This window comes from Gorilla gorilla, chromosome 20 (genome assembly GCF_029281585.2).
Source record: "Gorilla gorilla gorilla isolate KB3781 chromosome 20, NHGRI_mGorGor1-v2.1_pri, whole genome shotgun sequence".
NCBI classification, from domain to species: Eukaryota; Metazoa; Chordata; class Mammalia; order Primates; family Hominidae; genus Gorilla; species Gorilla gorilla.
This window is the reverse complement of record NC_073244.2, coordinates 25,590,297-25,616,349: the sequence shown is the minus strand read 5'-3', so window position 1 is coordinate 25,616,349 and position 26,053 is coordinate 25,590,297. Positions and strand designations below refer to the sequence as shown.

General features: G+C 54.6%; 1 protein-coding gene across 5 annotated transcripts; it reads left to right on the top strand.

The window, feature by feature from the left end:
- The first annotated feature begins 940 nt into the window (after window positions 1–940).
- MEF2B (myocyte enhancer factor 2B) lies at window positions 941–25,803 on the top strand. Of its 5 annotated transcripts, none has more exons than XM_004060355.5 (9): window positions 941–1,154; window positions 20,653–20,735; window positions 21,912–22,115; window positions 23,538–23,672; window positions 24,187–24,334; window positions 24,495–24,628; window positions 24,722–24,815; window positions 24,986–25,097; window positions 25,348–25,803. In XM_004060355.5, exons 2-9 carry the CDS (start codon window positions 20,682–20,684, stop codon window positions 25,571–25,573), a joined length of 1,107 nt encoding a protein of 368 aa, XP_004060403.1. In that variant the 5' UTR covers window positions 941–1,154; window positions 20,653–20,681; the 3' UTR covers window positions 25,574–25,803. The 5 variants fall into 5 exon arrangements, with proteins under 5 accessions (XP_004060403.1, XP_055228214.1, XP_063557896.1 ...); XM_063701826.1 differs by lacking the exon at window positions 941–1,154 and adding an exon at window positions 13,839–14,180 and having other exon boundaries at window positions 25,348–25,712; XM_063701824.1 differs by lacking the exon at window positions 941–1,154 and adding an exon at window positions 14,218–14,371 and having other exon boundaries at window positions 25,348–25,802.
- Window positions 25,804–26,053: the final 250 nt, after the last annotated feature.

Below are 26,053 nucleotides of genomic sequence, written 5' to 3'. Positions count from 1 at the left end.
GAAAAAAATAAGAAAAACCTTTCTCCTAGTGGCAAACTCCTACACATACTTGAAAGCCCAGCACAAATGCCCTCTCTTCTGAGAAACCCTCCCTGACTCCTCTGGCACAGCCCTTGCCCCAATTCTGGCCTGTCCCAGCCTCCCATCCCTCCTCTGGCCCAAGCCTGACCCCACAGGGTTAGGGCAGTGCATGGATCCCCTGCCTGCCCCAGACGGGCGGGGGGGCTTCTCCAGAAGTGCCCATCCCAGAGCCATCTTTATCCTGTAATTCTTTTCACATTGATGCATTCACCAACCCCCGCTCTGATCTTCCTGTGGGTCTGGCCTGTGCTGGGATCCCAGGGGAAGGGGTGGATGTAGAGGTCTGGGCTGGGGTCCAATCCTGGAAGGCCCCTCACAGCTGACCTTTGAAGTTTAGAAAACAGCCTTTAGCGGGGAGAGGGAAGGAGAGGGAAGTGGTTGGTGGAAGCAGTGTGGTTGTCTTGGACTGTGGAGAAGCAGGCGGTGCGGGCTTGAGGGACCAGTAGCTGCGGAGGGTCTGTCACTCCCTATGGGAGCACATATCTGGCCCCAGGAGGCACAGTTGAGTGAGGCCACACAGGCCACCCGAGAGCCCCGTCTTGCAGTCTTTCCATTCTAGCGAGCGCGAGGGTCAGCGTTGCCTGCGAGAAGGGCTTGGTTCCTCGGGCCGACGGGGTCCGGGATCGGAGTCTATTTCACTCAGGATGGAATTAATCCAGGCAAGTTGGGCCGAGTTAGGAAAAGGTTTAGAATTAGGGTTAGGGTCACAGTAGGGTCAGGGGTCGGCAGTAAGGTCAAGGGCGCCCAGTGAGGGCGGGGAAAGCCTGGCCAGTCTGATCCAGCCCCCTCCCTCCGTTCTGCTTCTTCCTTATCCGCGCCCCCACCCATGGCGCCCCAGCATCCTTTCGCGTCTGAGTCCCAGGCCCATGAACTCCCGGGGCGGGGCCACGCCCAAGTGCCCGCCCATCGCCGCTTCCAGGGTGACGCCCTGTATGCAAATAAGCCCGTCCCGCCCAATCAGCTCCCGGGGGCAGGACGGCCCGCTCCCAAGACACCTGCGGCCGCGGGCCCCTGATCTTCGTGCAGCCGCCGCGGGTCCGTGCGCCCAGCGTCCCAGGGCCCAGGCCAAGCAGGTGCGTGTCATATCGGGTTGAGACTCCTGTGGCGTCCTCTGAACGGCTTCTGCGGGCTGGGTGGGTTTTGGAGGTCCGGGTGTACTGCTGGGCGTCCCAGGGTGGGGTGTGTGTCTAAAGGGGTGTGTGTCGTGGGGTGGTGAGTCCCCGAGGTTGTGGTAGGAGGGGGTTGTGTCTCCAAGGGGTGTGTGTCTGAAGGGTGTGGGTCTGGAAGTTGTGTGTCCAAGGGCTCTGCGTCTGAGATTTGGTGTGAGTTGGGGAGTTGGAGAGTTAGCTGTGTGTCCAAAATCATGGTGCTGTGAGGCCCTATTATGTGTCTGTGAACTCTATGATGTGGCATGCGATGTCCCTCTCTCCTGGTGTGCACTCCTTTAGCATTAGCGCATCCCCTGTGCACAACCCTATGCCTTCTTGCCGTGGGTGTACACTCGTTTGTCACAGCAGGATGGTAGACACAAAACCTTGGAACGGGGGAGCAACAGCTGCCGGGGCCAACTCTCCTCCCTTTGCCTCAATGAGTACAGGAACAAGAGTCGCATCCCCGTGTGGTTGTTAGCACATGACAAGGTGGTGGCAGCATTACTTTCACGGTCACAGTCCTCCCTCCCTATCTCTTTTGGGGTCCAGGGTGGCAGATATGGGTGACCTGGGTCTTTGGCCACCCTAACCCCTAGTTGCAGACTCAATTAGTCAGAAATAGCTGGCTGGGTGCTGTGGCTCATGCCTGTAATCCCAGCACTTTGGGAGGCTGAGGCAGGAGGATCACTTGAGCCCAGTAGTTTGAGACCAGCCTGGGCAACATAGTGAGAGCCCCATTTTCTTTTTCTTTTCTTTTCTTTCTTCCTTTTTTTTTTTTTTTTTTTTTTTTTTTTTTGAGACAGGGTCTCATCCTGTCGCCCAGGCTGGAGTACAGTGGTGATCTTGGTTCACTGCAACCTCCAGTTCCCAGGCTCAAACAATTCTCCTCCCTCAGCCTTCTAGGTAGCTGGGATTACAGGCATGTGCCACAACTGCCTGGCTAGTTTTTGTATTTTTAGTAGAGATGGGCTTTCACCATGTTGGCCAGGCTGGTCTTGAACTCCAGACCTCAAATGATTCACCTGCCTCAACCTCCCAAAGTGCTGGGATTACAGGCGTGAGCCCCTGCACCTGGCTTTAAAAAAAATTCTTTTTTGAGACAGAGTCTCACTCTGTCACCCAGGCTGGAGCGCAGTGGCTCAATCTTGGCTCACTGCAACCTCCACCTCCCAGGTTCAAGTGATTGATTCTCTGTCTCAGCCTCCCGAGTAGCTGGGACTACAAGCGTGTGCCACCATGACCAGCTAATTTTTGCATTTTTTGTAGAGACGTTGTTTCACCATGTTTGCCAGGCTGGTCTCATGTGATCTGCCTGCCTCAGCCTCCCAAAGTGCTAGGATTACAAGAGTAAGCCACCGCATCCGGCCAAAAAATATTGTTTTTTTAATTAGGCAGGTGTGGTGGCTTATGTGAATAGTCCCAGCTACTCGGGAGGCTGAGGCAGGAGGATCACTTGATCTGAGGAGTTCGAGTCTGCAGTGAGCTATGACTGAGTTACTGCACTCCAGCCTGGGTGACAGAGCAAGATCCTGTCTCTAAAAGAAAAAAAAAAGAAAGAAAAGAAACAAAAAAATGGCCAGGCGCGGTGGCTCACACCTGTAATCCAAGCACTTTGGGAGGCTGAGGCGGGCGGATCACCTGAGGTCAGGAGGTCGAGACCAGCCTGACCAACATGGAGAAACCCCGTCTCTACTAAAAATACAAAATTAGCCGGCCATGATGGTACATGCTTGTAATCCCAGCGACTCAGGAGGCTGAGGCAGGAGAATCGCTTGAACCCAGGAGGCGGAGGTTGTGGTGAGCCAAGATCGTGCCATTGCACTCCAGCCTGGGCAACAAGAGTGAAACTCCGTCTAAAAAAAAAAAGAAAGAAAGAAAGAAACAAAACAATAATCAAGGCCTCAGGCTAGCCTGGCCAAGAATCATCCCTGGGGAAGGGCAGGGCCCCTGGACCTTGGGCATTCGGGACAAGAACTCTCAGACTCTTGGAGTGAAGGAAACTGGATACAAAAAAGTATTTCGACTTCGGAGAACCAGTGTGTGAGGACTGATTTCCAGAGATGAAAAGGGCTTTCTAAAAAGGCAGCCTTGTTCCCTCATGTCCCCTTCCTGTTGTTCAGTAAAGGGGGAAGCTTGGCCTCCAGCAAACAGAATTTCAGGACAGTTAGGATCTTGGGGTGTCATCTTAGAGAGCAGGAAGCTGCTTTGCAGGAGCGAAGGCTGAGGCCAGGTAGTAACACTAGGCCCCTCAAAAAAGGATGGAGCTCAAGGCCATGCCTCAGTCCCCTAAGAGAACAGAGGCTGGGGTCACGAGGCCCAGCTTCCTCTCCCTCCTCTCTGTGTGACCCCCCAACAGGTGGCTGCCCCTCTCTGAACTTTGTGGCAGCTCCTGTGAGCCGAGCAAGTTGAACCCACTCTTGGCTTTCCCATCCCAACGAATGATTTATTTGGTTAAACTATGACCCAACCAGGTGGACATCTGGAAAATGCAAATTAAGAAGAGAAGGGGAATTTAAAACATTTGCTCACCCCAACTTGGGTGCAGTGAGTGTAGACATGTTGGGTGTTTGGCCTTCTGGAAGAGGTTTTTTTCTTTCTTTCTTTCTTTTTTTGTTTTTGAGACAGCATCTTGCTCTGTTGCCCAGGCTAGAGTAAAGTGGTGTGATCTCAGCTCACTGCAACCTCTACCTCCTGGGCTCAAGTGATCCTCCTGCCTCAGCCTCTTGAGGAGCTAGGAATACACACTCACACCAGCACACCCAGCTAATTTTTTTTTTTTTTTCGGAGACAGAGTCTCACTCTGTTGCCCAGGCTGGAGTGCAATGGCACAATCTCAGCTCACTGCAACTTCCACCTCCCAGGTTCAAGCGATTCTTCTGCCTCAGCCTCCTGAGTAGCTGGAATTACAGGTGCGTGCCACCATTCCCAGCTAATGTTTGTATTTTTAGTAGAGACAGAGTTTCACCATGTTGGCCAAGCTGGTCTCAAACTCCTGATCACAGGTGATCCACCTGCCTTGGCCTCCCAAAGTCCTGGGATTACAGGCGTGAGCTACTGTGGCCAGCCTGTGACCAGCTAATTAAAAAAAAAAAATTATAAATATGGGGTCTTGTCGTGTTGCCCAGGCTGGTCGTGAATTCCTGTACTCAAGCACTCAGCCCACCTCGGCCTCCCAAAGTTCTGGGATTATAGGCGTAAGCCACCGCACCTGGCCCACTTATTTATTTATTTATTTATTTATTTATAGAGACAAGGTCTCCCTATGTTGCCCAAGCTGGTCTCGAACTCCTGGGCTCAAGCCATCAGCCCACCTCGGCCTTCCAAAGTGCTGGGATTAGAGGCATGAGCCACCACGCCCTGCCCTTCTGGAAGATTCAAGGCACAGACTGGTCTAGAGACAGATGTCTTTCTGTCTTTCCTTGAGTGTTGCAGTCACGGCTCCCTGTGACCTTGAACTCCTGGGCTCAAGCCATCCTGTCACCTCAGTCTCCCGAGTAGCTGGGATTGTAGAGGAGTGCTACCTTGCCTGGCTTTTTTTTTTTTTTTTTTTTTTTAATTAGAGATGGGGGTCTCCCTATGTTGCTCAGGCTGGTCTTGAACTCCTGAGCTCAAATGGTCCTCCTGCCTCGGCCTCCCAAAGTGCTGGGATGACAGGCATGAGCCCAACCAGATGCCATTTTTCTGAGACGACTTAGAAATGTGTCTGGGATCCCTTTTGGGGTCAGGGAACTCGCCCCAGCCCTGGCCCGTGATTCCCCACGGGGTGGGCAAGGAAGTTAAATCCCATTTCTCAGCCCCCAAAGGGCCTCTCTGGGGCTGTATCTTGGGGACTTGTGTGGTTACCCTGATACCCTGCGGCCCAGGATTGAGTTTCTTGGACCCTGTGTCGGTGATTCTGGACTGGACAAGCCCAGGCCCACTTCCCAGCCTGGGTGGGGGTGGTGAGATTGAGGTGCCACGTGATGGCCCTGGGGTACAAGCCCAGGATTGGGCGGGGATCTGGAGGTCTCACCATGTGGCCCTGGAAGAAGCCTGCCCACTCCTGTGCAAAACAGGGCAACTATCGCTGCTTCCCTGGGGTGTCTGGGGGTCAGGCAGGTCTTATATGTAAATGAGGTGGGGTGTGGGCCCGGGCAGACAGTAAGGGCTCAATAACAGAAGGTCCCATCTGGGCTGTGACCAAGTGGAGGTGTTTGTGAGCCCATCCAGGCCCCTTTCCTCTCCGCCCTCTGCCAGGTGCTGTTTCCCTCCAAGCCCAGGTTCACCCAAGGTCAAGGTGGGGCCTGAGGAAGGGAGAAATGGAGGTGGATTGTAATAAGAGTCATGGCTGCTGTGGGCATGGGCCTGCCTTGCCTACCATTCCAACCTGCGGCCTGTGCCTGGTCCAAGCCCTACCATCCCTGGCTGGATGCTGGCCTGGCTTCCTGCTCCAACAGGCCATAGGGTCTTCTGAAAATTCCGAATCAGACCACAGTCCTCCCCTCCTCACACACCTTCCATGGCTCCCTATTGCTCTACGGTCCACCCTCTCTCTGTCCCCCAATGCCTCTCTGACCTTCTCTGTCTCCGGCCACCCCTGGCTCACTCCACCCCAGACGCGTGGGGTTTGCCTGTTCCTGGAAGCCACCTGTTTAGCACAGTCCCACCTCAGGGCCTTTGCACCTGCCATTGTGTCCACCTGGCTCCCACCTCCCTGAGACACCTCAGAGACAGGGTCTTGCTCTGTCACCCAGGCTGGAGTGCAGTGGTGCGATCTCGGCTCACTGCAATCTCCGCCTCCCGGGTTCAAGTAATTCTCATACCTCAGCCTCCTGAGTAGCCGGGATTACAGGTGTTGTACCCTCCTGGATCCTCTGTCCAAAGCAGCTCTCTCCCTGCCACCCTCCACTGCCTCCCCCTGTTGAATTTCTTCCTTGAAGGCCTTCTTCCCAGATACGGTTATGTGGCTGCTGTTGCCTCCCCCATCAGACTGGGTGATGGGGGGAGGCCTTGCTCTGCCCACCCCCTGCTCCTGCATCCCCAGCACCTGAGGGGCTCCTAGACATTTCTGCGGGAAGATATTGGGGACTGACAGTGTCCTAAAGCCCCATCTCAGGATCCCTGCTGGCTGCATCTTCGGGCTGCCGGGCTGTGGGCAGGGTCCCTTCTGCCCAGCGCTGACAGATGTGCTAATTTCCCAAGCAGGGAGGCTGGGGCATCCGGGGATCCATTTCTGAGGCCCCACAGGGAGAGCTTTCTCTGGAACAAAGAGAGGAAAACCTTGGGCTGTCCCTGCAGCCACTACTGTGGCTTGGGGGACATCACTAGGGGCCTGAGAGGGCCTTAGACTCTATCCTGCATGGGACAGCAGGGTCAAATTCAGACTGCGGGGTCTGTCTTGGCTCCATGGGCTGGGTGACCTCTGACTCCTGGATTCAAGTGATTCTCCTGCCTCAGCCTCCTGAGTAGCTGGGATTACAGGCGCCCGCCATCATGCCCAGCTAATTTTTGTATTTTCAGTAGAGATGGGGTTTCACTATGTTGGCCAGGCTGGTCTCAAACTCCTGACCTCAAGTGATCTGCCTACCTCGGCCTCCCAAAGTAGTGGGATTACAGGCGTGAGCCACCGCACCCGGCCTGGAACAGGCCTTCTTGGCAGGTGAGGGTGCCTGTGCCAGGTCAGGTTTGCCATGGATGGTCACCTGGATGTGGTTTTCTCCCAAGCTGGGCAGTGGGACCTTCAGAGGGCCAGTTCCTTGGCCTGAGAGGAGCATCAGCACTGTCCAATTGGCTGTTTTGCTGTGAAGGTTGTTTAGAGGAGGGGCCACAAACTGGCAGCCTGTGGGCCGGATGGGGCCTTAAATTTGTTGTGTGGACCATGAGGTGTTTCAGTGAGAAGTGAACAAGTAGGGCCGGGCTCACGCCTGTAATCCCAGCACTTTGGGAGGCTGAGGTGGGTGGATTACCTGAGGTCAGGAGTTCGAGACCATTCTGACCAACATGGAGAAACCCTGTCTCTACTAAAAATAAAAAATTAGCTGGGCATGGTGGGGGCGTGCCTGTGATCCCAGCTACTAGGGAGGCTGAGGCAGGAGAATTGCTTCAACCCGGGAGGCAGAGGTTGCGGTGAGCTGAGATCGCACCACTGCACTTCAGCCTGGGCAACAAGAGCGAAACCCATCTCAAGAAAAAACAAGTAGGGCTGGGTGTGGTGGCTCACCTCTATAATCCCAGAACTTTGGGAGGCCAAGGCAGGCAGATTGCTTGAGCTCAGGAGTTCAAGACCAGCTTGGGCAACCTAGTGAGACCCTGTCTCTACAAAAAATAAGATGTCAAAAAATCAAAAAATCAGCCATGTGGAGGGGCAGGCGCCTGCAGCCCCAGCTACTCGGGAGGCTGAGGCAAGAGATTGGCTTGAACCTGGGAGGCGGAGGTTGCAGTAGGCCCAGATTGTGCCATTACACTCCAGTCTAGGTGACAGACCAAGACCCCATCTCAAAAAAAGAAAAAAGAAAAACAGAAAACTGAGCAAGTTGCCAGTGTTTCTTCTGTCTGTGAAGCAGTTGTTTGGTCGTTGATTCAAGGAAGGGTGATTGAGGGCCTTCTATGTACTAGGCGCTGGGAAGCCAGCAGGGTGAGATGCTCATCAAAGAAAGCAATAAAGAAACACACACCAAAAAGTCTGATAGGGCTGGGTGCTGCAGAGTTGAATTCGGCTGGGCGTAGTGGCTTACACCTGTAATCCCAGCACTATGGAAGACCGAGGCAGCAGGATCACTTGAGACCAGGAGTTTGAGACCAGCCTGGGCAGCACAGGGAGACCCCAGCTCTACAAAAAATACAAAAATTAGCTAGGTATGGCGCCGTGCTACTCCCAGCTACTCCAGAGGCTGAGGTGGGATGATCGCTTGAGTCCGGGAGGGCCAGGCTGCAGTGAGTCGAGACCACACCACTGCACTCCAGCCCGGGTGACAGAATGAGACCCTGCCTGAAAAAATTAAAATAAACATTAAAAAAGATTGGTGCCTCCAGAAAGAGGGTTTTCTGCAGGTCTTTACAGGACATGGAGACACTCCTGGACTTGGGCAAACCTAGAAGGGTGTCCCGGGGTTGGACACAGTCCAGGCAAAGGGAGAGTGATGGGCAAGTAGGGAATCAGTTTGGGGCTGGTGTTGCAGATGCCCCCAAAGGGGCAGAAGGTGGGCTGGGAGTCTGCTGGTAGATGACACCTTTTCAAGTGAGGGGAGAGGTGGGTGGGTACATGGGGAGTTTGCGGGGACCATGCAAACACAGGAAACCGAGGCTCAGAAAGCATCACGCAGTGTGCAAGTGGTGGGTTTAGGATTTGAATCCTGGACTGACTGGCCCACAGCCCCGGCCCTGGCCTCTCTGTGCATGGCCAAAATGGGATCCTGGAGCGAAGCAGAGGGGGCGTCCCACAGAGGGTCCCACTCACCATGGACTCCTGCCCCTCGAACAGGAGCTGTCCCTCCCAGGAGCAGGCCCAGGGAGAGGTGGGAAGGAGGGTCTGAGGGCTCCCCACTGGGCCTCACTTTCCCCATGGGTGCCAGAGGGACCTGTGGAAAAAAGGACCCCCATGGGGCCTTCTCCAGCTGGAACATTCTAAGAATCCTGGATTCAAACACTACCCATTCAAATCTAGCCTCAGATGCCCCCAGCCTGCATTTCACCCCTGGTGGGTGGAGAGCACCCGGCCTTGGGAAGGCAGCCAGGCCTGTGTGGTGGCTCACACCCGTAATCCCGGCACTTAGAGAGGCTGAGGCAGGAGGATAGCTTGAGGCTGGAAGTTCAAGACCAGCCAGTGTGATAAAATGAAGCCCCTTCTCTACAAAAATAAAAAAAATTAGCCTGGCATAGTCTGGTTAAAAATTAGGTGTGCGCTTGTAGCCCCAGCTACTGGGAAATCTGAGGTGGGAGGAATGCTTAAGCCCAGGAATTGGAGGCTGCAGTGAGCTATGATGGCACCACTGCACTCCAGCTTGGGCAACAGAGCGAGACCCCATCTCAAAAAAATAATAATTAAAAAGAGGAAACCCAGCCAGGTATGGTGGCCTGTAATCCCAGCACTTTGGGAGGCCGAACTAGGCAGATCACATGAGGCCAGGAGTTCAAGACCAGCCTGGCCAACATGGTGAAACCCTGTCTGTACTAAAAATACAAACATTAGCTGGGTGTGGTAGCGCATGGCTGTAATCCCAGCTACTGGGGAGGCTGAGGCAGGAGAATCGCTTGAACCCGGGAGGCAGGGGTTGCAGGGAGCAGAGAACACGCCACTGCACTCCAGCCTGGGTGACAAAGTGAGACTCTGTCTCACAAAAAAAAAACAAAAAAGAAGAAAGCCAGAGTGTGGGTGGTATCACTGCAGGGATGGGGGGGCCCTACCTATGTAATGGGGGACCAGCATGGATTGGGGGGAGTCTGCATATGTTTGGAAGAGTCTGCATGCGTCTGGCAGGGGTCTCCACATTGTTCAGGGGAAAGGGGTCTGTGTGTATTTGGGGGACGTCCATGTGTTTAGGGAGATCTGTATGTGTCTGTGCATTTGGGGGATTGGCATGTGTTGGGGCATCTGGGTGTGTCTGAGTGTTTTTGGGGTCTGTCTATGCAGAGGGAATAGGATGTGTTTTGGGGATGTGTGTGTTTGGAGAGCTGTGTGGGTTGGGGGGTTTGGCGTATCGTGAACTGCATGTATTTTGGGGACTTTCGCAGGAGGAATCCTTGTGTATTTGGGGGATCTGTTGTTTCGGGCATCTGTGGATTTTCTGCGGCTCTGTTTGGGGGTCTCCATGTGTGGGGAATATTTCTACCTCCCATTATGCCCATACAAGGATGGAGTGACCCCCAACCCCATCCGCCCCTGTCCCTCAGCATTCCACCAGGGACTTTTTGGGGCCCGCAATCTGAGCTGGGTTCCCCCAGGATGGAGAGGTGACCCCAAGGCCTTCTGAGAGGCATCAGGACCCATCGACCACAAATGCTCCCCGCATCTGTAAAGCACCTTACTGTGAAGCCCCTCCCCTCAGTTCAGCCAGGTGGCCCCTGCTGCCCCCTGACTTTCTGGAGGAGGAAGCTGAGTTCCAGAGAAGCTCAGCAACAGGGGAGTCACTGCCTGAGCCCACCGTCTCCCTTGAGTCCCTGAGGGCAGGTGCGGGGCTCCAGGGACTGCTGTGAACTGAGCCAGGCCGCCAGGTCACCTACATGCCCCCCCACCTGGGTACCACCTCCCTAGGCCCCCGGGGAGGAGGCGGGCCCAGGGCTCTGGCTGGGGAGGGAGGGTCGCCTGCAGCTGGGGTCGGAGCCGCTGGAGCCCCCAGGAGAGGAGAGGGGGGGTCCTGGCTTTCCAAGGGGCTCTTCCTGTCGCCCATAATGAGGTACTTGGGGAGCAGGTGATGAAACCACAGCCTGGGTTGCGTGAGGCGGGGCGGCAGGCCTGATTCGCTGCAGGGCCCGGGAGCAGCGCCCCCTCCCCGCTTCACCGCCTCCCACGGGCCCTCACCCCCACCCCCACCCAACCCACCTGCCTCTCACTTCTCCTTTCCCGGCCTGGGTTCCTCTGCCAAGCCGTGGCCTCCCTGCGGGCTCAGGGGTCTGGCGAAGTGACTCTGCAGCTCATCCCCCCAGTAAAGTCCCGCAGGGGTGCCAAGAAAGGGAACTTGACTTGTTCCTAATCTTTTCTCTTAAACCCCTGCTGCAAAGCCTGTGAGGTTAGGATCCTGTGACCCATTTTACGGGGGAGGAAGCAGGTGACTGATGACAGTATTTCAAGGTGGTCTTGCAGGATGCTGTACTGACTCAGCGCCCCCAGTTCCAAGGCCCGGACCTTCTTCCTTTTGGTTTCCCAGAAGCCAGAAGAAAAGTTCAATAGAGGCCTCTGTGTGGTGGCTCACACCTGTAATCCCAGCACTTTGGGAGGCCAAAGCAGGCGGATCGCTTGAGGTCAGGAGTTCGAGACCAGCCTGGCCAACATGCTGAAACCCCGCCTCTACCAAAAATATAAAAAATTAGCTGGGTGTGATGGTGTGCACCTGTAATCCCAGCTACTCGGGAGTCTGAGGCAGGACAATCGCTTAAACCTGGGAAGCAGTGGTTGCAGGGAGCCGAGATCACGCCACTGTACTCCAGCCTGGGCAACAGAGTGAGACTCCATCTCAAAAAAAAAAAAAAAAAAGTTCAGTAGACCCCTGCTCCCTACCCTCTTCCCAGCTGGTGGGAGAAGGATTCTCACCCCCAATTAACAGGTGAGAGAACTGAGTCCTACCATGCAGAGAGGCCAGAGGGGAAGGGTCAGTGGAAGGGTGGGATTCCCTCCAGCACCCCATCTCTATTACTGGGGGGCTAAGGGGCCTCGCCAGGCTGGGGAGATGATAATCTATGGCTTGAAGGACTTCAGGGTAATGTTTGTTGATTGACTTAGTGACCACAGATACTGCCAGAAAGTTTCTGATGCTTCTGCACTCCTGAGCTCTTCTTTTGTCCTCCCAATTCCCCCTCACCCCCACATCGCTCAGGCCTGGGATCACCAGGCTCCTCTTCTATCCCAGGTCACCAGCACATCCTGCACCCTTTGGTCACCACTTCTGCCCTGGTGCCACCCCTGTCTCCATTCAAACTCTGTATTTCCCACTGGCCCAGCCTCTTCCTGTCACCTCACTCTAGCCTGAACAGACACTGCTCCCCACAGCAGCCATAAGCAGCAAGGAGCTTTTTTACTTTTAGAGACAGGGTCTTAGTCTGTCACCCAGGCTGGAGTGCAGTGGCCCACTCATAGCTCACTGCAGCCTCCATCACCTGGGCTCAAGTGATCCTCCCGCCTCAGCCTCCCAAGTAGCTGGGACTACAGGCAGGCACCACCATGCCCCGCTAGATTTAATTTTTTTTTTTTTTTAGGCCACGCACTGTGGCTCACGCCTGTAATCCCAGCATTTTGGGAGGCCGAGACTGGTGGATCACCTGAGGTCAGGAGGTCGAGACCAGCCTGGCCAACATGGTGAAACCCCATCTCTACTGAAAATACAGAAATTAGCCGGGTGTAGTGGTGTGTGCCTGTAATCCCAGCTACTCAGGAGGCTGAGGCAGGAGAATTGCTTGAACTGGGGAGGAGAAGGTTTCAGTGAGCTGAGATTGCGCCACTGCACTCCAGCCTGGGCGACAAGAGCAAAACTCTGTCTCAAAAAAAAGAAAAAAAAACTTTCGAGTCAGTCTCACAATGTTGCCCGGGCTGGAGTGCAGTGACAGGATGGATCTCAGTTCACTGCAACCTCTGCCTCCCCCTGCTCAAGTGATCCTCCCACTTCAGACTCCTGAGTAGCTGGGACTAAGGGGTGCACCACCACGCCTGGCTAAATTTTTTTATTTTTGTTTATTTATTTTTCTGAGACAGCGTCTGGCTGTGTCACCCAGGCTGGAGAGTAGTGGTGTGATCTTGGCTCACTGCAACCTCCACCTCCTGGGCTCAAGTGATTCTCCCACCTCAGCCTCCTGAGTAGCTGGGACCACAGGCATGCCACCACATTTAGCTAATTTTTTTTTTTTTTTCGTAGAGACAGGGCTTTGCCATGTTGCCCAGGCTGGTCTTGAACTCCTCCCACCCTCAAGCGATCCTCCCACCTCAGCCTCCCAAAGCACTGGGATTACAGGTGTGAGCCACCGTGCCTGGCCTGGCCCTAGTTTGTGTTTTTTTTTTTTTTTGTTCTTTTTTTTTTTTTAGGGGCAGGGTCTCACTATGTTGCTCTGGCTGGAAGCTTTTTAAGAAATCTTCCTTTTGGGCCGGGCACCATAGCTGACGCCTGTAATCCCAGCACTTTGGGAGGCCGAGGTGGGCAGATCACCTGAGGCCAGGAGTTTAAGACCAGCCTGGCCAACATGGTGAAAACCCATCTCTAGTAAAAATGCAAAAATTAGCCGGGCACAGTGGCAGGCACCTGTAATCCCAGCTACTTAGGAGGCTGAGACAGGAGAATCGCTTGAACTCGGGAAGTGGAGGTTTCAGTGAGCTGAGATCATGCCACTGCACTCCAGTCTGGGTAACAGAGCGAGACTCCACCTCAAAAAAAAAAAAAAAAAGAAATCTTCCTTTTGAAATAAATCACACGAATAAAAATGCACAAACCACTAGAGTTGAGCTCAACACATTTGCACAAACTGAACATATCTGTGTACCCAAACCTTGGATCCAGGAGCAGGACTTCCCTAGCGCCTGGGACTTCCCCCCTTGGGCCACTGCCTAATCACAGCTTCTGCCCAGGGTGACCAAAGTGCTGTCTGATGTCCATCAGCCTCAGTGAGGGTTTTTTGTTTTTTTGTTTTTTGTTTTTTCTGACACAGAGTCTCGCTCTTTCGCCCAGGCTGGAGTGCAATGGCACAATCTTGGCTCACTGCAACCTCCACCTCCTGGGTTCAAGCTATTCTCCTGCCTCAGCCTCCCGAGTAGCTAGGATTACAGGCACATGCCAGCACGCCCAGCTAATTTTTGTATTTTTAGTAGAGATGGGTTTTCGCCATGTTGGCCAGGCTTGTCTCAAACTCCTGACCTCAAGTGATCTGCCCGCCTTGGCCTCCCAAAGTGCTGGGATTACAGGCTTGAGCCCCTGCGCCCAGCTGCATCAGTGAGTTTTGATTGTTCTGAAACTTCATGTAAATAAAATCACACAGTGCATCCTCTCGGTGGAGTCTGGGATCGTCGAATTGGCCAATGGTCTCTGAGATTCATCCACGTGGTTGTGTGCAGCGAGAGTGCACCCTTTTTCTGTGCTGTGCTATAACTGATCATAGAATCAACAAGAAAGTGTTGACCAGCTCTCCCATTAAGGGCTTCCAGGTTGATTCCAGTTGAGGCAATGATGTATGAAGCTGTAGAAAACATTCTTGTCTGTGTCCTCAGGTGTAACTTGGACCCGTTTCTCTTGCGTGAATATTGAACATCGAGGAGCGGAATTCCTGGGTCACAGGGTAGGCATCTGTTCAGATTTAGTAGATGCCAGAGAATTATCCAAGTGCTTGTCCCTTTTTCCTCTGCCACCAGCAATGCATGAGAGCTGGAAGTGGAAGAGCTTACAAGATCATCATCGCTCACTGTAACCTTGAAATCCTGGGCTCACAGAATCCTCCCGTCTCAGGCTCCCACATAGCCAGGACTACAGGTGTGTGCCACGGTGTGCAGCTAATTTTTACTTTTTTTGTAGACAGGTTCTTGCTATGTTGCCCAGGCTGGTCTCCAATTTCTGGCCGCAAGCAATCCTCCCACCTCGGCCTCTCAAGTAGCTGGAAGTATCTGGGAGTAGCCAGGAGTTTGAGACCAGCCTGGGCAACATAGCAAATCGCCATCTCTATAAAAAGTTTTTAAAAATTTGCTGGGTGTGGTGACACATAGCTGTAATCCCAGCTACTCGGGATGCTGAGGCTGGAGGATCACTTGAACCCAGGAGTTCAAGGCTACAGTGAGCTATAATTGCACCACTGAACTCCTGCCTGGGTGACAGAGGAAGACCCCATCTCAAAAACAAAAAAAATAACTCGGCTAGATCCCGTCTATTTCAAAGATCTAAGTTCACTGAAATAACGCTGCACTTTCCTGTTCTGTGAGATTTGAGAAAATAGCTATAAAACCACCTGGGCCTGTTGCCTTTAAACATGTTTTTTAGTTATTATTTTAATTTTGAAATTATTATTCTTTTTTAGAGACAGAGTCTCACTCTGTTGCCCTGGCTGGAGTGCAGCGGCTCAAAGCTCACTGCAGCCTTGAACTTTATTGCCTTTAAAAAAACAAATTTTTTTTTTTAGAGATAGGGGTCTCACTATGTTGCCTAGGCTGGTCTTGAACCGCTAGGCTCAAGCAATCCTCCCACCTCGGCCTCCCAAAGTGCTGGGATTACAAGTGTGAACCATCGTGCCCAGCCCACTTTATTACCTTTTTAATGGTAGGTCCTGAGTCACCTTTCTAATCTTCTATGGTTGTTGGTCTACTTAAGCTTTCTACTTCTTCTGAGGTCAGCTTGGCTCAGTGACTTGCACAGGTTGATACTTAATAAACGCTAAGTATGAGGGTGCAATGAAAGGAGTAGGAAGGTACTGGACTCTTAGCTTCAAATTCCCACCTCCCTCCCCTTCTACTCAGGCTCCCATCCAGCCTCTGCATCTACATCCAACTACATGCCTCCTCCTCCAAGAAGCTCTCCTGGGTTTCTTCTCCTGTTCTTTCTTCTGTGCTCCATTCCTTGGTCAATAGGTCCACCTCTCTGCCTCTGCGCTGGGCAGATGCCACAGCTCTCTGATTTCTGGCTGGACAAAGCAGGGAGGGTATGTGTGTGCGGAAGAGGCCTCCCCAAACCTCAGCTTCCCCCCTCGTGCCTGGCACATTCAGCCTGTGCTGCCACCTCCCCCAGCAGTTCCGATCACACCAACATCTGGAGAATGGGCCACCAGGGTCTGTCTGCGGCTCTGGGCAGGGATTTGCATGTGACTACAAATATACATGCACACTCTGGCCTGCCGCCTCCGCATTCTTTGCCTGGCCCTTCACACCTGGGCCCGAGACAGGTCAACGCTGAGTGGCTGGATTTGCATGTGCATGTATTTCTGGGCAGGGTATCAGCTGGGGCAGTCTGAGAGGAAGTTGTTGAGGGAAGCTGTAGGGTTGTGGAGGGGGTCAGTGACATCTCTGTTGATCTACTCTGCTCACCAAACCTTACTGTCCATTCCTGGCCCTGATCCAGAGGGGCTTTTAGTCTGGAGGAGACAAATCTGGATATATATACCCCCAATGCCATGGAATCTGACCTAGAGGAGGATGGTGACTCTGGGAGACCAGAAGAATGGCAGGGAGGACTTCCTAGAGGAATGGGTTTTTTGAACTGGGTTTTGATGTTTGGATAGGAGTTGGCTTGGTGAAAAAGGGGAAAGGGTCCTTCTAGTCAGAGATATTTATCGAAGAGAGAGAAGTAGGCGAGAGCTGATTTGGGAAGAGGACTTGAGTGCCAGACTAGGTGCTAGAACTTTCTCATAAGGGCAGTGGGGAGCCATGGAGAGTGTGTGAGCAGGAGGGGGCCATGCTCAGAGCTGTGTTTGGTTGGGTAGATTCCCTCAGGGGCTAGAGTGGAGGATGGCTTTGGTTCCAGTGTCACTGGGGTTCAGGAGAGTGAAACTCCTGAGTAAGTTCATCTGCACCTGTCAGGCCTGCCTCCAGAGTTGGTGTAGGGCCTGCTGGCTTCTGGAGGACTAAAGCACCCTGGAGTACAGTGACTTAAAGTGCAAGGCACAGGCCTAGCACAGAGGGGGCCCTACCCCCAGTCTCTGTCAAGACAGACACAGCCCTTGCCTTCTCTCCAGCCACCCATGATCTCCACCCCGGCCTCCAACAGACCTGCTCCCCATGGAAGCCATGAGCTGAGTCTTAAAATAATAAACCAAGCCCCATCCCTTCTCTGCTTAAAACCTTCTCATAGTGGCTCACGCCTGGAATCCCAGCACTTTGGGAGGCTGAGGCCAGCGGATCCCTTGAGGTCAGGAATTCAAGATCAGCCTGGCCAACTTGGCAAAACCCTGTCTCTACTAAAAATACAAAAATTAGCCAGGCGTGGTGGTGCACACCTGTAATCTCAGCTACTTGGGAGGCTGAAGCAGGAGAATCGCTTGAACCCGGGAGGTGAAGATTGTGCCACTGCACTCCAGCCTACGTGACAGAGCAAGACTCTGTCTCAAAAAATAAAAGGCTGGGCGCAGTGGCTCATGCCTGTAATCCCAGCACTTTGGGAGGCCAAGGTGGGCAGATCATGAGGTCAGGAGTTTGAGACCAACCTGACCAATATGGTGAAGCACCGTCTTCACTAAAACTACAAAAATTAGCTGGGCATGGTGGCACGTGCCTGTTGTCCCAACTACTTGGGAGGCTGAGGCAGAAGAATCATTTGAACCTGGGAGGTGGAGGTTGCAGTAAGCCGAGATCACGCCACTGCACTTCAGCCTGGGTGACAGAGCGAAACTCCATCTCAAAAATATATATATTAAAAATAAAAAATAAAATACAATAGGAAATAAAATAAAATATGCTCTCATAGCTCCACATCACTCTTATACCAAAATCCACAGCCCTCCTCCAGCTCAGAAGGCCCACAGTGGGCCAGGTACAGTGGCTCACACCTGGAATCCCAGCACTTTGGGAGTTTGAGGTAGGAGGATCACTTCCAGCCAGGAGTTTGAGACCAACCTAGACAACATAGTGAGACTCCATCTCTACAAAAAGAAAATAAAAATTAGCAGGGCGTGGTGGCACTCACGTGTAGTCCCAGCTATTCAGGAGGCTGAGGTGGGAGGATTACTGGAGCCTGGGAGGTCAAGGCTGCAATGAGCTGAGATCTCACCACCGCACTCCAGCCTGGGCAACAGAGCAACACTGTCTCAAAAAAATAAATATGGCCAGGCGTGGTGGCTCACGCCTGTAATCTCAGCACTTTAGGAGGCCAAGGCGGGCAGATCACTTGAGGCCAGGAGTTCAAGACCAGCCTGGCCAACATGGTGAAACCCCCGTCTCTACTAAAAATACAAAAATTAGCCAGGTGTGGTGGTGCATGCCCGTAATCGCAGCTACTCGGGAGGCTGAAACGGGAGAATCACTTGAACCCGGGAGGCGGAGGTTGCAGTGAGCCAAGATCATGCCACTGTACTCCAGCCTGGGCGACAGAGTGAGACTCTGTCTCAAAATAATGATAATAATAATAAATTAAATTAAAAGAAGGAAACCCAAAAGAAGGAGGCCTAGAGTGGCCCAACCTCTGTGGCCTCATCCCCACCCTCCCTCCAACCTCATAGCTGTTTCTTGTCCCTCCTCAGGGCCCTGGCACCTGCTGTTCCTTCTGCCTGGAACTCACTTCCTATCTCAGCTCTCAGGGTCTCAGTGCAGAGAGAGACTTCCCAGTTCTCCCCCATCACATGACCTCTGCCCTAGCCATGGTGTCTGTGTCTAAAATGGGGACAGACAGAGTGAGAAGGGGCTCGAGTCAGGTCTTACAGGCTTAAGAGACTCAGGCCTAAGCCCCAGCCCTGCTGCTGCTCTCGTGGGACCCTGGGCATCAGGGGCATTTCCGGAGTCATCTTGGCACTGGGACCTCCGGACCAAGGCCCCCGTCCACCCCCCAGGGACCCATCAGGGTGGGGGCAACATATCCCAGCCGTGGGAACAGGCCCGATTCCGGCTGGGGATTAAAATTAGCCCTGGAGGTTAAATTTAGCAAGTCAAGCCGGAGCTGAGGGTCTGGGACCGACAGCCTGGGCTCTACATAGTTGTGGGGGCTCAGAGACCCAGCCCAGAGAGGGCAGAGGGTGTGCCTGGGGTCACACAGCATGCCATATATGCCAGCCGAGGTATCTGACACTTCTGGGGCCTGGGATAATGGAGGACCTTGCCCAGACAGCTTGGGCAGGGGTCTGGGAAGCCCTGAGAACACTCCCAGAGAACAATCTGGATTTCTTTCTTTCTGTTTTTGAGACGGAGTCTCGCTCTGTTGCCCAGGCTGTCAAAATCTCGGGATCTCGGCTCACTGCAACCTCCGCCTCCCAGGTTCAAGGGATTCTCCTGCCTCAGCCTCCTGAGTAGCTGGGTCTACAGGTGCCCACCACTATGCCTGGCTAATTTTTGTATTTTTAGTAGAGACAGGGTTTTGCCATGTTGGCCAGGCTGGTCTCGAACGCCTGACCACGTACGTGATCCACCCACCTCAGCCTCCCAAAATACTGGGATTACAGGCATGAGCTACCGCGCCAAGCCAGATTTCTTTTTCTTTTTCTTTTTCTTTTTTTTTTTTTTTTTTTTGAGACAGAGTCTTGCTCTATCACCCAGGCTGGAGTGCAGTGGCACACCCGCCTCAGCCTCCCAAGTGGCTGGGACTACAGGTGTGCGCCACAACAGCTGGTTAATTTTTGCATTTTTAATAGAGATGGGGTGGGTAGGATGCGGTGGTAATCCCAACACTTTGGGAGGCCAAGATGGGTGGATCATGAGGTCAGGAGTTTGAGACCAGCCTGACCAACATGGTGAAACCTCGTCTCTACTAAAAATGCAAAAATTAGCTGGGCATAGTGGAGGGCACCTGTAATCTCAGCTACTTGGGAGGCTGAGGCAGGAGAATCACTTGAACCTGGGAGGCGGAGGTTTTAGTGAGCCGAGATCGCGCCATTGCACTCCAGCCTGGGCAACAAGAGTGAAACTCGTCTCAAAAAAAAAAAAAAAAAAAAATAGAGATGGGGTTTTAGCATGTTGGCCAGGCTGGTCTCGAACTCCTGATCTCAAGTGATCTGCCTGCCTCAGCCTCCCAAAGTGCTGGGATTACAGGCGTGAGCCACCGTGACCGGCCTGATCTGGATTTCTTGATAACTTGTTGCCAAGCCTGGTGGTGGGTGCTCAGCATTTCCTACCAGCCCATTCACAGAAGAGCAAACTGAGGCCTGGGGAAAGGGCCTTCTGTGCTGAGGGCTGCCCTGAGGGTCAGAGGGAAGGCCAGGCCCGAGCATAGGTCCACGTGACCCTGGAGAGGCCCCTTGCCTGAAGCCTCAGTCACCTGTGACATGGTAGAGGCTGGGAGGTGGAGTGTGGTCACACAGTTGGCGGAGCGGGGACGTCCCCTGTGGTGTCAGGGGACGTCTGTACAGAGGGCGGCGGCTGCAGGACAGGCCACGTGATTTGATTGTTCCCAGGAACCTCGAGTGGGGGTCTCTGGGGAAGGCCTGGACCCCAGCATAGTCCAGCAGTCTCCTCCTTCTGGGACCCCTACCAGGGCGATCTCACATCTCCTTGAGCGGGGTACAGGATTTCTTCCAAGTCACCAAGTGGATGCCAGGCCCACACCCTGGCCCAAGGACTCTGAGCTGGAGGCCTTTCCAGAGTGTGCCTGCATCCTCCTGCTGGAGCAGGAGGCGTTTCTATTATTCTCTTTTCTTTTTCTTTTAAAGACAGGGTCTCTGTTGCCCAAGCTGGAATGCAGTGGCAAGATCATAGTTCACTGCAGCCTCAACCTCCCCAGCTCAAGTGATCATCCTACTTCAGCCACCGGAGTACCTGGGACTATAGACGTGTGCCACCATGCCTGGCTAATTTTTGCATTTTTTGTAGAGCCGGGGTTTCAACATGTTGCCCAGGCTGGCCTGAAACTCCTGGGCTCGAGTGATCCTTCCGCCTTGGCCTCCCAAAGTGCTAGGGATCACAGGCATGAGCCACCGTGCCCCATTTGGTCTAAACATGTTTATTGAGCCTCTACTGCATCCTAAGGCTGGCCGGGGGCGGGGTCTGCGACAGTGACCCAGCCTGCCTTGATTTTCCCCATCATCTTCCTCTCAGTGGCTGGCAGGGGCAGACGGAGGAGAGGTGTGAGGCTGGGGTACCCCTCCCCACTCTCCACCCACTCACTCTGTCCTCTCCCTCTTCTCCTCCTAGACAAAGGTCACTCCACTCAGCCTGGGACGATGGGGAGGAAAAAAATCCAGATCTCCCGCATCCTGGACCAAAGGAATCGGCAGGTGAGTTCACTGGGTGGAACAGTGGCTGGGAAAGACATTCCTAGCAGGGGGCATGGCCTAGGCAAGGGAGTGACCTGACCAGTTGAACTGCAGGGGAATGAGGAGGCATGAGGAGTCCTGATGCCATGTCAGCGTTTCTTTTTTTTTTTTTTTTGAGATGAAGACTCACTCTGTTGCCCAGCCTGGAGTGCAATGGTGCGATCTCAGCTTACTGCAACCTCTGCCTCCCGGGTTCAAACGATTCTCCTTCCTCAGCCTCCTGAGTAGCTGGGATTACAGGTGCACACCACCAAGCCCAGCTAATTTTGCATTTTTAGTAGAGATGGGGTTTCACCATGTGGGCCAGGCTAGTCTCGAACTCCTGACCTCGTGATCCACCCGCCTCGACCTCCCAAAGTGCTGGGATTACAGGCGTGAGCCACCGTGCCTGGTCTGTCAGTGTTTCTTGTTTCCCCTCCCTCCCTCCTTCCCTCCTTCCTTCCCTCCCTCCTTCCATCCTTCCTTTTTTTTTTTTTTTTTTTTGAGATGGAGTTCACTTTGTTGCCCAGGCTGGAGTGCAGTGGAGCGATCTCGGCTCACTGCAAGCTCCGCCTCCTGGGTTCAAGTGATTCTCCTGCCTCAGCTTTCCGAATAGCTGGGATTACAGGCGCCCGCCACCACGCCTGGCTAGGCTAATTTTTGTAGTTTTAGTAGAGTCGGGGTCTCACCATGTTGCCCAGGCTAGCCTCGAACTCCTGACCTCAATCAATCCTCCTGCCTGGGCCTCCCAAAGTGCTGGGACCTCAGGCTGAGCCACCGCACCTGGCCTGCTCATTTTCATGATCATTTATTCATTTATTCTCCCTGATGACTGGAACCCCAGCCATAGGGGAGATGGAGCTTGACACAGCCACACCTAACTCAGAGGGCCAGAACAGAGGGAGGCCCAGAACTGGGAAAGCCCAGAGAGAGCATGTGGACTCTGCCTGGGAAGCCAAGGCACACTTCCCAGACATTTGGGCTGGGTTTTGAAGCTCCAGTAGGAGTTTGCCAGGTTGTGACGTGAGAATTACCAGCGCAGCCAGAAAGAATCCTGAGGCATGTTCGAGGAAGGGTTAGGCCCTGCCACTTCCCCTACACCAACCCACATTCATCTCTTCTTCTTCTCTCCCCTGCCCCTGCGGGTCCTGGGTCCAGGTGACGTTCACCAAGCGGAAGTTCGGGCTGATGAAGAAGGCCTATGAGCTGAGCGTGCTCTGTGACTGTGAGATAGCCCTCATCATCTTCAACAGCGCCAACCGCCTCTTCCAGTATGCCAGCACGGACATGGACCGTGTGCTGCTGAAGTACACAGAGTACAGCGAGCCCCACGAGAGCCGCACCAACACTGACATCCTCGAGGTACCCCAGGTCCTCCTCCCCAGCCCCACAAGGCCCTGTGCACGCTGCTTTCTCAGAGCCCAGGGACTCTTGGTTTGCACAAAAGATGAGCGTCTTCATCTGGCTTTGTGGCTGACGTGCTTTATTTCTGCTGTCCCCAGAAGGGCCCCTCCACTCCTCCAAACATTTGGGAGTGGGGGAGCCCTTCTGGGGACAGCAGAAATAAAGCACATCGGGCAGGGCACGGTGGCTCCCACCTGCAATCCCAGCACTTTGGGAGGCCGAAGTGGGCGGATCACTTGAGGTCAGGGATTCTAGACCAGCCTGGCCAACATGGCAAAACCCAGTCTCTACTAAAAATACCCAAATTAGCCAGGCGTGGTGGCTCACGCCTCTAATCCCAGCTACTTGGGAGGCTGAAGTAGGAGAATTGCTTGAACCCGGGAGGCGGAGGTTGCAGTGAGCCGAGATCGAGCCACTGCACTCCAGCCTGGGCAACAGAGCAAGACTCTGTCTAAATAAATAAATAAATAAATAAATAAATAAATAAATAAATGAATAAATAAATAAATAAGAAAGAAAGAAAGAAAGAAAGAAAGACAGAGGAGTCTTCACTGGGATGGGAAGCTAAAGCCTAAGGGCTGCAGAGAGCAGCGGGCTGGGACTAGGCCTGGGAGTCCGCAGTGTTTTGGAAGTGTGGGGCAGAAGTTGGCAAAGAAGAGGTTGGGGTCTGGGAGCATGAGGTTCTGTGGCCCCAGGAGAAGGCAGCTCAGGAAATCTGGCGTTTCTTAAGCAGTTTTTTTCTTTTTTTGAGAATGAGTCTTGCTTTGTCGCCCACTCTGCAGTGCAGTGGCACAATTTCGGCTCACCGCAACCTCCGCCTCTCGGATTCAAGTGATTCTCCTGCCTCAGCCTCCCAAATAGCTCTGACCACAGGCATACGCCACCATGCCTGGCTAATTTTCATATTTTCAGTAGAGATGGAGGTCTTACCATGTTGGCCAGGCTGGTCTCAAACTCCTAACCTCAAGCGATCTGCCTGCCTCGGCCTCCCAAAGTGCCGGGATTGTAGGCGTGAGCCACCGCGCCCGGCCTCTTAAGCAGCTTTTGATGCCAGACTATGAGGCTGCAAGTGGGGGCAGAATGGAGGTCCTGGAGTCATGTCAGGAGCAGCATTAGGACAGCGCCAACAGGCCTGCATGGATCTCAGCTCCTGCTGTGTTGATCTGGGCAGGTCCTTGGGCTTTTCGGTCCCAGGGGAGGAAATTGCTAGATGGTAACTCACCGGGGTTTGGTCAGTGGGGTTTGGCTAGAGCAGGCCATGCCTGCATTCCTCCCCACTCATGGAGCTGGGTGGGGATGGTCTGTCCCCTCTCCCATAGAACTGGGTTCCCTGGGTGGGGTAGGGGTAAGGGTCTACCCTGTTGTCTCCTGTCCCCATAGACGCTGAAGCGGAGGGGCATTGGCCTCGATGGGCCAGAGCTGGAGCCAGATGAAGGGCCTGAGGAGCCAGGAGAGAAGTTTCGGAGGCTGGCAGGCGAAGGGGGTGATCCGGCCTTGCCCCGACCCCGGCTGTATGTAAGTGACTCCCTGGCCCTGTGAATGAGGCATTCCTCCTGCTTCCTAGGCCCAAGTCGTTGAGGCTGGTACTGAGAGAGGGGCTTAGAGCCAGGGATCCTAGAGTTTGGAGGCAGGTCTCCACCTGGTTGGTCAGGAAAGGCTTCTTTGAGAAGTGGGCACTGTAGCTGGGGCTTTGAAGGATGAATAAGAGTTCAACAGGCAAACATTTCCTTCCTTCATTTCATCTTTGATTCATCAAACACTCTGTGCAGCCCCGTCAGTGCCAACTCTACACTAAGTGAGAGGTCTTGGCTCTGGACCTACCTGTCAAGGACAGGCAGAGCCAGACAGAAGCTCCCCCAGCCTGTAGGGTTAGGGCAGGGGGAGGAGCAGGTAGGGAGCCTGGTGGGAGGTGGAGCAAAGGCTTCCTGAAGGTAGAGCTGGGCCCCTGAACTCATCAGGATTTTCTCCCTTGGACTTGGCACCCCCATCTGGCCTGGGGTCCTCTGACCCATCCCTTCTCTACCCACAGCCTGCAGCTCCTGCTATGCCCAGCCCAGATGTGATATACGGGGCCTTACCGCCACCAGGCTGTGACCCCAGTGGGCTTGGGGAAGCACTGCCCGCCCAGAGCCGCCCATCTCCCTTCCGACCAGCAGCCCCCAAAGCCGGGCCCCCAGGTGAGCATGGGACAGTGGGTCAGGGGTGAGGTCCTGAGGGGCTGTTTGGGTGCATCTTGGCTCTGGCATTGCCAGGCTGCGTGCATCACCTCTAAACCTCAGACTTCATTAGTTGACATGGCCTGCCTGTCCTCTCTCTCTGGGGTCTCCTCTTCCCCAGGCCTGGTGCACCCTCTCTTCTCACCAAGCCACCTCACCAGCAAGACACCACCCCCACTGTACCTGCCGACGGAAGGGCGGAGGTCAGACCTGCCTGGTGGCCTGGCTGGGCCCCGAGGGGGACTAAACACCTCCGTGAGTGAGGGGAGGGTGTGGCAGGGCTGATGAGGGCAGGCAGGGCGACCTGGGTGTGGGCCTCAGTTTCCCCTTCACCCTCTCTCCGCACAGAGAAGCCTCTACAGTGGCCTGCAGAACCCCTGCTCCACTGCAACCCCTGGACCCCCACTGGGGAGCTTCCCCTTCCTCCCCGGAGGCCCCCCAGGTACATCCCCTAACCTGCCCTGCCCCTCCTGGGAAGCGTCCACACTCCTGCCCTCTGGGGGTTCCACACCCTCCCACCCACCAGAACTCAAAACTGTCACTGGGGGTGGTTAGGTTTGCAGAAGGCTTAAGGAGAGGTCCAGGCCTCAGCCCCCAATTCCTGCCCACCAGAATATGGCCTGGGAGACCCTCCACCGCCCCCTGGCTTGTTGCAGCCCCCCACCCTGGCCCCCTGGCAGCCCTCGAGGGGTGATGGGCCCCCCGCCGTGCCCTCCCAGCCCAGGTAAGTGCCCTGAGACGACGGCAAGTCCCAGTCCTCCAAAGCCCCGGCCGCTGCTGACCCCTGGTGGCCATCCCTGGTACTGCGCACACTTCCGGTGCGGATGGGCAGCTATTTTGAGGCCCCAAGAGGGACCGCCACCCCCTCCTTTCCCAGGGTCCTCCTGCCAAGCCTTTGCCCACGCTGTGCCATCCCCTGGCTTCCTTCCCTTCCTTGCTGAGCTCACGGCCTCCCTCTCTCTTTCCCCCTGCAGTGGGGGCCGAAGCCTGGGCGAGGAGGGTCCCCCAACCCGCGGCGCCTCCCCGCCGACCCCCCCAGTCAGCATCAAGTCCGAGCGCCTCTCTCCGGCCCCCGGGGGCCCCGGCGACTTTCCTAAGACCTTCCCCTACCCCTTGCTCCTCGCCCGGTCCCTGGCAGAGCCTCTGCGGCCTGGGCCCGCCCTGCGCCGGCTGCCCTTGGCCGACGGCTGGCCCCGGTAGGAGATCAGCCGGTGGCACCAGCCCAGAGCGCTCGCCAGGTACGGCGAGGGCACGTGGGGACCCCACCTCCCTCCAGGCCTCTTCAGAGAAGACCCAACAGTGACGCCTCCCTCCGCGGTGGGGGCTTGGAGGTGGGCGGCTGGACTCAATCCACCCTGGGGGGCTCCTTTCCTTCTTCCTATTTGTGTGTATACCCACAAATAAAACGCGCGTGGCGTCCGTGGACCAGACTGACTGTGACTCGCCTCATTCTTGCCTAGTCTTGGCTTGGGGTGCCCCCTCCAGAAGTCCTGAGACGAGGACTCAAGAGCCCGTGGGGTGTCCGGGAGGGCTGCCAGGTGGAAGGTTGGGGAGGCGAGGCGGGAGGAGCCCTGCAGGGGACGCGCACAAGCAGAGGGTGCTTAGCCCGCGGGGGGTTCTGGGGACAGCATAGAGTGAGCGTGCACCTAGAATTGTCCCACTCCAGGGCTGAGGGCCCCG